General features: G+C 50.1%; 1 protein-coding gene across 3 annotated transcripts; it reads right to left on the minus strand.

The window, feature by feature from the left end:
- Positions 1-227: 227 nt before the first annotated feature.
- Positions 228-13,769, minus strand: Rfc2 (replication factor C subunit 2). 3 transcript variants are annotated; one of them, XM_063234316.1, is made up of 11 exons: positions 13,494-13,769; positions 9,661-9,730; positions 7,549-7,590; positions 7,257-7,363; positions 5,770-5,871; positions 4,888-4,988; positions 2,890-3,047; positions 2,731-2,796; positions 2,032-2,112; positions 1,158-1,271; positions 228-516 (listed from the first exon to the last, which is right to left on the minus strand). In XM_063234316.1, the coding sequence occupies exons 4-11, from the start codon at positions 7,295-7,297 to the stop codon at positions 406-408; spliced, it is 774 nt and encodes a 257-aa protein (XP_063090386.1). In that variant the 5' UTR covers positions 7,298-7,363; positions 7,549-7,590; positions 9,661-9,730; positions 13,494-13,769; the 3' UTR covers positions 228-405. The 3 variants fall into 3 exon arrangements, with proteins under 3 accessions (XP_063090386.1, XP_003469987.1, XP_063090387.1); XM_003469939.4 differs by lacking the exon at positions 13,494-13,769 and adding an exon at positions 12,376-12,552; XM_063234317.1 differs by lacking the exons at positions 9,661-9,730; positions 13,494-13,769 and adding an exon at positions 7,895-7,918.
- Positions 13,770-14,004: the final 235 nt, after the last annotated feature.

The raw sequence follows: 14,004 nt of genomic DNA on the forward strand, positions 1-14,004 counted from the left end.
AGCCTGTGTGGTCAGGCCCAGCCACTGCCCTGGCCACTCCCAGCTGGCCCTCAGTGATGATTTCATCCAGGCCATCTGCTGTGCTTGAGTCCTAGACTGGAAACCACAGGTGACCCTGGAGATCCCAAGCTCTTAGGAGTCCAGACCAGCTGCCTGGTTGACATCCAAGTCACCTGCACAGCCCGGGCATGCAGGTGTCCCTCCAAGCCTGGCGATGTCAAACGCTGTAGGACAAACATGGTCTAGCTTTATTGCTACAATGCCAACAGCACCTGGATATGCATGGAGTGGGATGTGTCATAGGCCTGGACACCACCAGAATTCCAAGTCAGGCACATCTTCCTATCAGAGGCCACAGCCCTCCTGCCCTGGGGGTCCTCTGGCTGCATTGGTGACGTCTTTGCTCTAACTGGCCACCGGCGCCATCGTCTTCTGACACAGCCTGGCCAGCAGCCCCGCCATCTGCAGAAGGGAGTTCACACCTTCCGCCACACGCATGTGGGTATAGCCGATCTCCTGCGGACAGGCAACACATGTCTAGTTAACATGTGCTGATCTGAATAGCAGCACTGGAAACCGACACGGCAGACACCAATCCCAGGCAGGAAACAGGGAAATAGAATGCGTTATGCTGAACTAAAGGTCAACTGGTTTCCAGAAAGGACTCTTGTTTCTTTGAAAGGTACCACTGAAAAAAATAAAAGACCTTAAAAAGTCAGGGGTGGTGGTGCACAGCTGTATTCCCAGCTCTCTGCGAAGCTGAAGGAGGTGGATTACAAGTCCAAGTCCAGCCTGGGTAATTTAGTGCCCCATGAGCACCTGCCTCAAACAAACGGCAGACAAGGGTGCGAAATGTAGCTCAACACCATCAAAAAATTAAAAAACATGAATTTGCATAACGCCTGCCGGGTAAGCACAAGATCTTGAGTTTGATTTCCAGTACAAAAAAAAACAACTGAATTTTTCTGGAAGTGATTACATCTCAATTTAGCAGACTTTACACAATAAAGGCAGGACATGACTGCAGTTGCGCATGTGCCTGCCCAGCACTGTGAGGGCCTGGTCTCCCTGCCCCACACCTCGGTCAGTCAGTCAGTGAGAGGCCGGAAGAAGCAGAGCTGGCCCATGCCGTGGGGAGGTGGGTTAGAAGCACGCACCTTGATGAACTCCAGTTTCAGGTACTCGGCCATCTGGAAAGTCTTACACACACGGAACACGTTGCCGATGATGTCCTCTGGCGAGTAGCCCAGGTGCCACAGGTGGGCGAGGATCTGCGCAGAGGGGATGCAATGAGGCCGTGGGAACCTGAGGCATGGTGCATCCAGACACCCCGTGTGGTTTGGGGGTCACCTCAACCATGAGCTGCAGGGAGCCCATGAAACCCACAGCCTGACATCCTCTAGTCAAGTGGGATCAACTCGTTTTCCGGGGCAGAGTCAGCACTGCCAAACTTTCCACTGGCCTTCTGGGGGGCCTGCTACGGTGGCCCACAGTGTCTTTGCCTGGATTATTTCTCTTGAGTCTGGGTCTAGTTATGTAGTTCAAACTGGTCTTGAACTTACAGTGACCCTCCTGCCTCAGCCTCGCCCATGCTAGAATCACAGCATGTGCCAGTGTCCCTGACTCACCCGGGGCTCTTAAAACACTGAGGAAGTCCACTGAGCCCTTGAGCAGGGACGGCACAGTTGATACCAGACTGCTAGGCCAAGCACCAATCCCACTCACCCTGTCTGCATTCAGGTCTGGAGCGGATGTTTTTTGCCTTGGTCTCACCACTGCTAGGTGAATTCAGCAGGTGGGAGCCTTGTCTATAACCTGCAGGCTGCTGACAAGTGCACACGGTGACAGCTGCAGGCCACATACCCTGCCTCAGTCTCCCTGCTGGGAACTCCAGTGCCACATCAAGCCAGAGCCCACCACAGGACTCAGGTCACCTGCACCCCCATCCCCAGGCCCTGAGCACCTCTTTCGGTGCAGCTTGTCCTGGCCCCACAGCTCCAGAACCTGAAGGTGGAAGGTGAGGCAGCTCACCTTATAGGCGTCATCGATGTTGGCACTCACGCAGTGCTGGATCATCTCCTTCACCAGCAGTGGGTGCGGCTCGTCGCAGACCTGCACACCGAGGTGTGGGAGGGGTGGGAGGACCAAACTCAGCTACCTGCGCTGCCTCTTCCCCAGCCTGCTGTCTTCACTTGCTTCTCCCACAGCAGGACGAGGCCTAAGAATGCCCCACGGCCTTACGGAGCCCTTCGGAAGTTTATGAAACCCTTATTACCAATTCCTGATTACCAGTTCCTCAAAGACACAATGAAGGACCAGAATACAAGCAAGGTGTGGTATGGAATCTGTACCAGACCCCCGAGGGGGCTGTGCCCACAGCCACAGTAATCAGGTAAAAGCTGGGAGATTAATCCCGGCACTCCGGAGGCTGAGGCAGGAAGACTGCCAAGTTGGAGCCTGCCCTGAGCCACATAGCATGATCTTGTCTCAAAAAACAAAAAAAGGCTTGGGGATACAGCTCTGTGTGAAGGCCCTGAGTTCGATCCCTAGTTTTGAGGGGGAAAAAACAAAAGTAGCAGCAGCTGCCGAGCCCAGAATGCCTGAGCACCAGCAGCATTCTGGCTCCACGAGAAGGGGACATCTCTAAGGCGGAGACACAGGCATGGGGTGGCTCCCTGCACCCTCCCCAGGAACATCGCAGGGCACAGCCCGGTCCACGAGGCCTGGCACCTTGAACACGTTCTCGCTGTTGATGAAGCCGAAACCCGAGAAAGTGGACTGCAGGTTGTTCAGTGCCTGCAGAGGGACAGGAGGAATGGGCACCAGACCCACACAGGTGAGGATGCCACCCCGGGCCTGCCCCGCCCACCCACCTCGCCTGGCACGCACCTGCCGCATGTCGCCTTGTGCCGTGAAGATGATGGCTTCCAGGCCGTCGTCTGTGTAGGGCACAGCCTCCTTTTCAATGACGCTCAGGAGCCGCGCAAGCACTTGCGCATCGGTGAGCTTGGTGTAGCGCAGCACAGCGCAGCGGGACTGGATGGGCTCTGGGAGGCCAGGGGGAGGGAGGCTGGGAGCTCGAGAACACATGAGCCACACGGCCACTGACAGGGCAGGGCCAGCCCTGCCGCCCACGGTACCGGCTGGACAGTGCACCCTCCGTCAGGTCAGAGCTTGGCCAGGTGACAGTGACACCCTGGCTCCAGGATGTCTGTGACCACCTCACAGCTCCATAGATACCCCCTACCCCCTGCCCCAGTGCTGGGGATTGAATCCAGGGTCTTCACACTGAAAGACTTCCCCAATCCTTTTAAGTTTTATTTTGAGGGGCTGGATATGTAGCTCAGTAGCCTAAGTGCCTGCCTGGCAAGCATGAGGTCGTGAGTTGGATCTCAGGTAGTGCCCCCCTGCCCAAATTTATTTTGAGACAGAGTCTAAGTCACTAAATTGTCCAGACTGGATTTGAACTTGCAATCCTTCTGCCTCAGCCTCCTAGAGTGCAGTTTTATAGGTGCATGGTGCCATGCCAGGCTTCCACAGGAGCTTCTCTGACCCACAGTGAGGGTCTGCTATACCAGGCAAACACAGAATTCTTTTGTTTTATTTTGTTTTGTTTTTTGAGATAAGGTCTCACTAGGTAGTTCAGGCTGGCCTCAAACTCTCCTGCCTCAGCCTCTTGAGAGCCAGGATTACAGGCATGTACCACCACACCCAGCATGAACAGAATTTCAGAAGCTCTCCCGTCTCTCAGGTGAGACTAACACAACAGCTTCTCTCTGCTGTCCATGCCGTGTGGTCTCCAACCCTTTGCTGTACTGGGCTCCCTAGAGGTTTTTCTGTGTGCTGGACTGAGCCCATGACTGCTGCGTGATGATCTGCTGAGCATCGTGAGACAGGGAAGCGGACAAAGGAGCCGGGGTGTGGGGAGGAGGCGCAGGGCAGCAGGCTGGAGACTGGGGCTGTAGTGCGTCCATGCAGGAGGATGTGACACCAGCAGGAGGTGGCCAGGGAAGACCGACTAAGGTCAAATACAGGCCTGATATGGTAGAGACCAGAAGCTGGGTGACTCCGAGCAGGGCAAGGCCAGGATGTAGTCTGTACTATGCACTCAGGGAGAACAAAAGCACCAGGGAGAACATACGGGGTTGATGGTGACACTGGGCAGCATAGGAGGCAGACGGGCCTGTGGCTGTGGCCTCTGCTGTCCACCTGCTGTGCAACTCTGGACAAACCACTCGGCCTCTGACTCCAGCTTCTCATCATTAAAGTGAAGCTAAGCCAGGTGAGGTGGCACACACACTGTAGCCAGTATTCTGGAGGCTGAGGCAAGAGGAAGGCAAATTCAAGGCTACATTAGGAAACTTAGCAACAGTGGCTTACAATGAAAATTCAAAAAGCCTTGGGGTGCAGCTTAGCGGTAGAACGCATGCCTTGCATGCGTAAGGCCCTGGGTTCAATCCCCAGTATTGGAAAAAAGATAGCAAGAGAGAAAGCGAGAGAGAGAAGAGAGAAAAACAAGAGTCCAGCTAATAATGCTTCATAAATAATTACATAAGATTAAATTTAGCCAGGTGCAGTAGCACCAGCCTGTAATCTCAACACTCTAAAAGGCTGGGGCAGGAGGATCCCAAGTTAATTTAATGGGCTTCTATCTCAAAATAAATTAAAAAGGATTGGAGATGTAGCTTAGTGCAAAGACCCTGGGTTCAATCCCAAGTGTTGTAAAAAATTTAACTTAACTGCATTTCAAAATGTCACACTGTTTGTGATAAATATACATACTTTGCAAACTAAAATGTACAAGGCAGCTTAGGAAGGGCTGGCAGTGAGTCCTGCCTGCTGCTGAGGTGCCAGGTGGGCACCTGAGGTGGCATAAGCTCTGCTCACCTATGATCTTGTCCGAGGCATTGCAGGCCAGTGCAAAGCGGGTGGTCTTGGAGTAGATCTCCATGGTCCTCCGCAGGGCCTGCTGGGCACCGTCTGTCATGCTGGGAAGGAAATGCAGCAGAGATGCACTGTGCAGCTACGACCCAGGCCCACAGACACCCCTCCTACAGGATGAGGCAGTATGTGGCCAGTGTCCCACACTCTGAAAGCACCCTAACAAGAGGGCACACACACACTGGCATGTTCAGAGACACCTCCTGATGCTGCCAATTCACTCTGAAATGCACCCAAAATCAAACAAAAAAGGATGATGTGGATGGACTGGAAGATGCATAAACGGATGTGTGGTAAGAGCAAATACAGGGGATTAGGAACTGCATGATCAAGATGGGCACACAAAAGCTGGCAAGGTGAGACATGCCTGTCTTCCCAACACTTGGGAGACTCAGACAGGAGGGCCTCAACTTGGACACCAGTCTTGGACTACAAAAGAAAAGCCTGGGGCCGGGGGTTCAGCTCAGTGGCACAAGCATGCGCTTGGCAAGTTCAAGGTCATGAATTCCATCTCTGATACCAAAAAAAAAAAAAAAAAAAAAAAAAAGAGGAAAAGCCAAAATACAAAATGGAAAAAGTATAAAATTACATATGTGATCTTGTCCAAGTAAAAATGCTTAGTAAAAAGGGAATCAATAAAACAAGATATTAGTACTTCCTAAGTTGTCTTCAAAGGACATGAGTTACTGTCACAATCTGTCATTTGGATTATTTGCAATTGCTTCCAGAGGACGTGGTAAGGACACTGCCATAGGGCACTGACTGAACACGACCTGGGACAGATATGGCACTTGGCACGCGGGAGGGGTGGGCAGGGTGAGCACCCACCTGTCAGCCTCGTCCAGGATGATGATCTTGTGCCGGCCTCTGGGAAGCGTCACTTTCTGCTGGGCGAACATTTTGATTTTGTTCCGCACAACATCAATGCCCCTGAAACAGTAAGTCAGAACAGGACGACCACCTCCTGAGGGAGGTTCGGCCTTGGGCAGACTGAACCCAGGCTCTTCACACTGAAGGACACTCCCTGCCTTTTTTATTTTGAGGCAGGGTCTCGCTAAGTCCCTAAGTTTGCCAGGCTACAGCTTTTGATCCTCCTTTCTCAGTCTCCCAGTGCTGGGATTACAGGTGTGCACCATCATGCCTGGCTCAACACATCCTTTTTAATTTCCTGTGGCACCAGGGACTAAACTAGGGCTTTGTGCATGCTAGGCAAATGCTCTGCCACTAACTATATCCCCAGCCAAGCAATGTCTTTCTAAGGAAAACAAAGCACTTTTACTTAGTTAGACTCTCAACAGGAAAGACCTCCTTGTACCACCAACAAACAAAATGAAAGAATTAGCCTTGGACTTGAAGTTCTCTCGGTATGCACCTAAGAGACTGCAGTCACAGGCTGAACAGGCGGTGATCACTAGTGTCATCACAGCCGAAAGACAGAAGCAGCACAGACACACAAATAAATAGAAGGCAGCCGGCCACACAGGGTCACTCAGCTAGAAACAGGCAGCAAAGCCAGGCTGCATCCCATGCTGGAATTTTCAGCACTCCGGAGGCTAAGGCAGGACAAACCTAGTCTCGACACCTTAGTGACTTAGACAGAACCTCTTTCAAAACAAGACGGGGTGCAGCTCAGTCCGAAAGCCCTGGCAGGAGTGTGTGCCCATGGCCATGTACATGCAAGCACACACACAGGGGAAATCTTGGTACCTGACATGGAGGAACCCTGAGGACATTACACTGAGTGAAATAAGCAGTCACAGATGAACACTGTGTGATGCTGGGCATGGTGGCATGCACCTGCTGTTCCTACACTGTGTGCAGCTGAGACAGGAGGATCCAGCCTGGGCAATGTAGGGGGACTCTGTGTCAAAAAAAAAAGGTAAAAGAACTGAGGTATAGTTCAATCCCTGGTACCAATTAAAAAAAAAAGAACTGAGGTATAGCTCAGGTCATGTGTTGATCTCTATTACTACAAGAAAAAAAAAATAAAAAAAGATCAAGATGGAATTTTTTAATATTCCATATATCCTGCCACTTTTTCCCCAGTACCAGGTTTTTGACAGTCTCCACACAGAGCTCCAGCCCCAGTCTTGTTTTACTTTTTTGAGTCCAGGGCTCACTAAGTTACCCGAGTTTGGCTGGAACTCATGATCCCTGTCTCAGACCCCCAGACTTCTGGTGTGCACCACCAGGCCCAGCTGTGTACCACAATTTAAAGTGATCCTTTCATTTTTGCCTCCGAAAGAAAGGGGGCAAGCAAGCACTTCCCGCTATGGGGAGGAACAGCCCCGAATGCCATCCATACCCGGACATACCTGTCATTGGATGCGTTGAGCTCTAGAACCGCATCCTTCATCGCGGGACCCAGCAGGGCTCGGGCCAGGCACAGGATGCTGGTGGTCTTGCCGGTTCCAGGGGGCCCCTGGCGACAGGTTCTGGTAAGTGCCTGACGCCTCCAGGAGGATCTGGGTGCAGCTGCTGCCCCCAGCACCCATGTCAATTCGCCAAGCACCTCTGGCTCCCTGCTGATGGGAGGGGAGGCAGGGCCCAAAGAAAAAACAGGCAGGGAAATGAGAGGCCAGGAAACCTGCAGGGCCCCGTACTCACAGCAATGATGATATTGGGCACATTCCCTTCTCTTGCAAAGACCTGAGTGAAAGATATCATTAAAACTGGTTATTGTTTCTTTTTCTCCATAAAATAAAATAGATTTGGAAAAATACAAGCAAAAACAAAAACAAAGGTTAGGCTGGGTGTTGTGGCCCATGCCTATAATGCTAGCACTCAAGAGGCTGAGGCAGAGGATCATTGTGAGTCTGAGGCCAGCATGGGCTACATAATGACTTCAAGGCCAACCTGAATTATAGAGCGAGATCCTGTCTCAAAATAAATAACTTTTTGAAAATCCAGTCAAATAAAACTGGTTAGAAGCTGGGTATGGTAGCATACATACCTATGCTCCCAGTATGCTACAGGCTGAGGCAGAAGGATCACCACAAATTCTAGGCCAATACATAGCATGACTTTGTCTCAAAAAAAAAAAAAAAGCATTACAAGTTTGAGACCAGTTTGAGCAACTAAGCAAGTACCTATCTCTAAATAAATAAGTAAATAAAAGTAGAGTTGGATAGTGCATGCCTGTAATTCCAGCAGTTCAAAGGCTGAGGCAGGAGGACCGTTGCAAGTTCAAGGCCAGCCTGAGCTGCAAAGTAAGCTCAAGGCTAGGCTGAACTGCATAGTGAGACACTGTTTGAAAAACACACTCCAAAAATTAATTAATTAGCCGGGCATGGTGGCTAGCATGGGCTGGCTAGGCATGGTGGTACACAGCTATAATTCCAGAACTCGGGAGGCAGAGGCGGGAGGATGGTTGCAGGTTCAAGGCCAGCCTGGGCTACAAAGTGAGTTCACAGCAGCATAAGCGCCTGCGTTGCAAGCACAGGCAGTGGTGAGTTCGATCCCCGGTACCGATAAAAAGGAAAAAGACAAAAAAAGAAAAAAAACCCAAAAAAACAAAGTGAGCTCAAAGCCAGTCTGAACTGCATAGCAAGAGCCTATCTCAAAAAGACCCCCCACCAAAAATAATTAATTAATTAATTAAAAACCTGTTAGAACCAGGCCTGGCAATGCATATCTGTAATCTAAGCTACTTGGGGGGATGAGGAAGGACGATTAAAAGTCTGAACCCAGTCTAGGCCGTTATCAAGCCCCTCTCTTGAAATAAAACATAGGCTGGAGATGTAGCTCAGTGCAGAAGCTCTGGGTTCAATCCTGGACCACAAAAAGTAAAATCAAAACCTGGCTAATCTACAGGCCTAGAGCACCCAGTGTGGTGTCATGCAGGTGTGAATAGGACGAACGGTGCTTGCCATGCAGCACACGCAACAGCGAACTCCTCGTTTTCCATATAAACCTGAGCGCCCACGATTGTCATCCACGCACAGCACACACCAGTAAACCCCCTGTCCATGGCAGGAACCCAGAGTACGCTGAGCCCTCCGGTTGGGCCCCGGTCCCATAGGCTGGGCTGCTGCTCCACTTGGCCTCCGAGTCTTTCTCCCACCCCACTTTCCTAGCCCATCCTCGATGCCTGGATGGCAGACAACCAGCCTGGAACTGGCCTCCAGTGTGGCCCCACTTGTTGTGTGTCTCTAAAGTACTCGCCTGTTAAAATATTTTACCTACTGAAACCACGGCCTGGCTAGGCATGGTGGTACACAGCTATAATTACAGTACTTGGGAGGCTGAGGCAGGAAGATCATTGTGAGTTCAAGGCCAGCCTGAGCTAAAAAGTGAGTTCAAAGCCAGCCTGAACTATATAGGGAGACCCTGTCTCAAAAAAAAGAAAAGAAAAGAAAGAAAAGACACTGCTCCACCCCAGCTTGCCTTCTGCCCTCGCTGTGAAACCCAAACTTTTATTTGGGGTGGGGTTTGCTGGAGATGGAACCCAGTGCCTAAGGCCAGCCAAAAAGTACTCTACCATGAGCTACATTCCCAGGCCTTTTTCAACTTTTATTTTGAGAGAAAGTTTTGCCTCATCCCAGGATTTTACGAGGCTGAGGCAGTAGGACCATAAATTTGTGCCCAACCTGGGCAAATCAGCCATTTGGCAAGACCCTATCTCAAAATAAAAATTTAGAAAGGACTGACCATGTAGCTGAGTCCAAAGGCCTGGGTTTAATCCCAGCACTACAGGAAGTAAACAAACAAGTCACTCACCTCCAGCCTGCTCACGGTGTCTTCATTTCCAACAATTTCATTCAGCTTTATAGGCCTGTATTTTTCAACCCTGTATTAAAAAAAAAATGCATAAGAATGTTGACTTGCCCCTACACCCATGCTTGACTAACTGAAAATAAATAAATAAATAAATAAATAAATAAAAGAATGTTGACTTGATAATCTTCACACTACCCTAAAGAAGGTCAGTCAGCCAGGCACAGTGGCACAGGTCTGTACTCTCAGTGACTCTGGAAGTTGAGGCAAAGAGATTGCAAATTGGAGGCCATACTGGGCAACTTAGCAAGATCCAATCTCCAAATAAAATTTTCTAAAAAAGGGTAAGGGGCTGGGAATTTAGCTGAGCAGCATAAGCGCCTGCCTCACACGTGCAAAGTTGTGAGTACAATCCCTGGTACCAAAAACAAACAAACAAACAAAATAGTGGGGATGCAGTTCAGCACTTCCTGGGTTCCATCTCCAGTACTACAGAAAAATAAACACACTTAGGACAATCCTAGGAGCTGTGCAGGATCACACATCAATAACTCTCTACCAAAGAGATACAAGTTTGTAATTTAATGAGATGCTGAAGACTCAACAGGAAAGCAAAGTCCAGGAGAACTGTCACAGGCTTCCTATGTACCACAGCACAGAAACACCCATGCTGCTGCAGAAGCCAGCAAAGGCCACCTGGAGCCAGTGCCACACCTTGGTCCCCTGGGCACCCTTGTTTCTCACCTGCCATCTGCAGACTCATGTGCCAAGCACACAACAGGCTAATGACACAGGAACCCAGGCCTACCTTGCAATCCTAGCACAACACAAGAGGCCTGGTCACACCTATAATTCTTCATTTTACATTCATGGGAGCCAGGTGTGGTGGTGCACTCGGAAGGCTGAGGCAGCCTGGACTATATAACATAGTGAGTTCAAGGTCAGCCTCAACTATATAGCAAGACCTTTGTCTCTCAATAAATAAATACGTGTCAGAAAATCACTTTCACAAACATTCAGCATAGAAGTAGTAGATCTGCTATGATCTGACCATCTTAAACTCCTTTTATAACCTTTTTTCAATTCTGCTCTGGGGATGGAAGCCTCAACCTCATCCATTCAAAGCAAGCACTGTACCAGAGCCACACCCCAGCTTGCCCTCTATTAGATTCTGATTTGCCTTCAGCCTGCACCTGCTCAGGTAACTGCTGGCTTGGCTACATGAGGAGCTGTGTGCAAAGACGTCTGCTTTCTCTAAAAGTCACAGGACACAGAGACTGCTGTCCTCCAAGGCCAGCAGATGGAGCACATTTGCTCCTTGTCTTTTATTCTCCACCCTTCTAGGCACTAGGCAACAGGAAAGGAGCTTCAAGCTCTTCAGGAAAGCAGAAGGCACAGACAGCAGAGCTCCTAGTCCTCCCTGACTTTCAAACTCTCAGGGAGATGGTGTGGCACATCCCACACAGTGCCAGCTTGGGTCTTTAAACTAAGGGTCCTACAAACTCAGAGAATCGGCAGCTGGCAACATCAGCAGTAAAACTGGAGTTGCACTTTGAACAAGGTTCACCAGCCTTCTCCAACCATGGGGGTTCTTTATTTCTCTCCAGAGTGTCATCAAACATAAGGGCAAATATACAGCCCATCCACCTTGTCTTTTATGGACTCTGCCTCTGAGTTATGCCCCCAGTCCTTGTCTATTTTGTTTGTTTTTGAGACAGGGTCTTGCTATGTACATGTAGTCCAGGCTGGTATTAAACTCACAATCCTCCTGCCTCAGTCTTCTGGGTGATGGAACAGGCAAGTGCCATCACACTCACCTTTATGTGTCTGTTTTTCACTTTGTTTTTATCAAATGTAAACTCTGTGGGGGCTGGGGATTTAGCTCAGCAGCATAAGCGCCTGCCTTGGAAGCAGGCAGTCGTGAGTTCGATCCCCAGTACCAATGAAAAGACAAAAAAAAAAAAAGTAAACTCTGTGGCAGCAGAGAATTATCTTTGTTTACTGACAGATTGTGATCATTTTGAGCAGCGCTGTGCAAGAAAAATAAAATGCAAGCTGTAAAGTAATTTTTAAATTTCTGGCACACACATTAAAAAGTAAAATGAAAATGGGTGAAATTAATTTTAGTAATAGTTTGTTGATCCTAGTAGTCAAAATAGTATTGAGGGCTAGGGATTTAGCTCAGCGGCATAAGCGCCTGCCTGGCAAGCGCGCGGTCATGAGTTCGATCCCTCCTACCAAAAAAAAATAGTATTGCTACGTGTAATCAATGTAAGAAATGACAGTGAGTCCAAGGCCAGCCTGAACCACATAGTGAAACCCTGCCTCAAAAAGGAATAGGGATTTAGCTTAGCGGCAAAGTGCCTGCTTGGCAGGTGCGAGGTCTTGAGTTCACTCACCGGTCCAAAAAACCAACCAAACAAACAAAAAAGCCCAAAATAAAGCAAGAAATGACAGATTACAGAAATACTTATTGAGAATAGGTGGTCCCACAGTCCTCAGTACTTAGGGCTAGGCGAGACGCCGCTTAGCGAGATCACCCTAGTCACCCCAAGACCCCAGATGGGCTCTCGCCTCGCCTTCTGCACGTCTCGCCTTTTGCAAACCCTCGCCTCCACGATGTCACCGGGCCGGGCAGGGTCCCCAGCCCCGGAGCGAGGCCCATCCCCGCCAGCCTCACGTCCAGGCACGCCCATCATCAGTGGCCTGCGCCCTCACCACGGCAGCTCGTAGTGGCTGGCGCTGCCTGATGCCTTGCTGGGAGCAGGCGCGGCGTCCTGTGGCCCTGGCTCCCGGGAGCCCTCGGAACTCGTCTGAACCTCCATTCTCCCGCCTCCTCTTCCCGCCGGAGGTTACGCACGGTGACGCCATTACGCAGAGCCCCACCTACGGTTCCCGAAGGACGTCGGGAGCGAGCGGAAACCACGCCCCCCTGGCCTCTCCGCGCCTGCGCACACTTCTCCAGTTAGCCTAAATTTGGCGGTTCCTAAATGAGGTGTGGCGCGATCCTCTCGGCCTCTCTGGGATTTTACGCTTGTGTGGTTTAGCGGAGACCCTCTCCACCGCGGCCCTCCGAGGCTGTGCTGGGATGGGGTGCCCCCAGGATCAGCTGCCTTCCGGCGGCTACCTGCGTCCCGCCGTGCTGCGTATTATCAGGGAATTTTCCCGGTCCTACAAGACGGTGCCCTTGCTGCCACTTTTTGCAAAGGAGGAAACTGTCCCTCTGACAGATGTGAAAAAGTACATATTCCAGAAAAATAGGGACTTCATATTCACAGTGAACGTTGTTTGGGGAATTAAAGTTTTTCTGTTGAACTGATCTCCTTTTGTTTCTTTGCCGTTGTTTTGCAGTGCAAGGGATTGAATTCAGGGCCTTCACACTGAGCTGCAACCCCAGCCCTTTATTTTTGACTTTGCCACAGTGTCTCATTAAATTACCCAGGCTGGGTTGGAATTTGGGATCCTCCTGCCTCAGCCTCCCAGAATTCCGGGATTTCAGGTGTGTGCCACCACACCTGGCTTCAGTCTTTTCTCTTGTACTTGAAATGTCATAATAGCGAAAAACCATTGTCTATTCCTTTACTATACAGAACTGAGTGGGCACTTATATTCTCCCTAGGCAGATGAAGAAGTGTGCTTAGAAATGACTAGATGATTTGTCCAATGTCATTTAGTTATAAATGATAGAGCCAAGATTCATTCCCTGATATGTTTTCAAAGGTCTTTATAGAAAATTTGTTCTATTGCCTTTAGCATGCTACATTATATAATTAATTTCAGGGCGAAAATTGGTGCTGGCAGCGCCTGAGGGCATAGCTCAGTGGAAAAGCACTTACCTAGCTCACTTGAAGCCCCGATTGGATCCCTAGCCAGGATGAAGTAGAAATGGATGGTTGGCGTCAAGTCGGTTTTGAAGACAAGGCTTGGGACCTGCTTCTCCCCAGGCTTAGCACAAAGCCTTGAGCACTATAAATGCTCCCATCTTGTAGTCACTTCCTTGTTTCTGGAACAAAATACCTGATATCTGCAACCTAAAGGAGGAGACATTTGTTTTGGCTCATAGTTTAGAAGATTCAGTCCATGACAGGCAGCTCCAAGGCAGAAACAGACCACTGGAAGGACCTGGCAGAGGACAGCTGTTCACCTCAAGGCAGCGAGAAGATAGGCCAGGAATCAGAGACCACAAAGCACACCCTTCCAGGCCACGCCCCCGGCGGCCATCCCAGCCCCGCCTCCCACTTGTCTAGCGATCAAGCATCCACACTTCCTGGGTCTGGGGATTTAGCTCAGCGGCATAGGTACCTGCCTTGCAAGCAGGCAGTCGTGAGTTAGATCCCTGGTACCGAT

This window comes from Cavia porcellus, unplaced genomic scaffold, assembly GCF_034190915.1.
Source record: "Cavia porcellus strain 051 isolate PalLab524CR breed Dunkin Hartley unplaced genomic scaffold, mCavPor4.1 scaffold_23, whole genome shotgun sequence".
Lineage (NCBI taxonomy): Eukaryota > Metazoa > Chordata > Mammalia > Rodentia > Caviidae > Cavia > Cavia porcellus.

What these genes read in the sequence shown, in the direction of transcription:
- Rfc2 (XM_003469939.4), bottom strand. Translation starts at nt 12,482, where the DNA reads ATGGAGGTTCAGACGAGTTCCGAGGGCTCCCGGGAGCCAGGGCCACAG. An exon ending in ACACCGTGAGCAGGCTGGAG is followed by an intron (nt 7,591 to 9,660) that starts GTGAGTGACTTG and finishes TCTTTCACTCAG; the next exon opens with GTCTTTGCAAGAGAAGGGAA. An exon ending in ACATCGATGACGCCTATAAG is followed by an intron (nt 1,272 to 2,031) that starts GTGAGCTGCCTC and finishes CCCTCTGCGCAG; the next exon opens with ATCCTCGCCCACCTGTGGCA.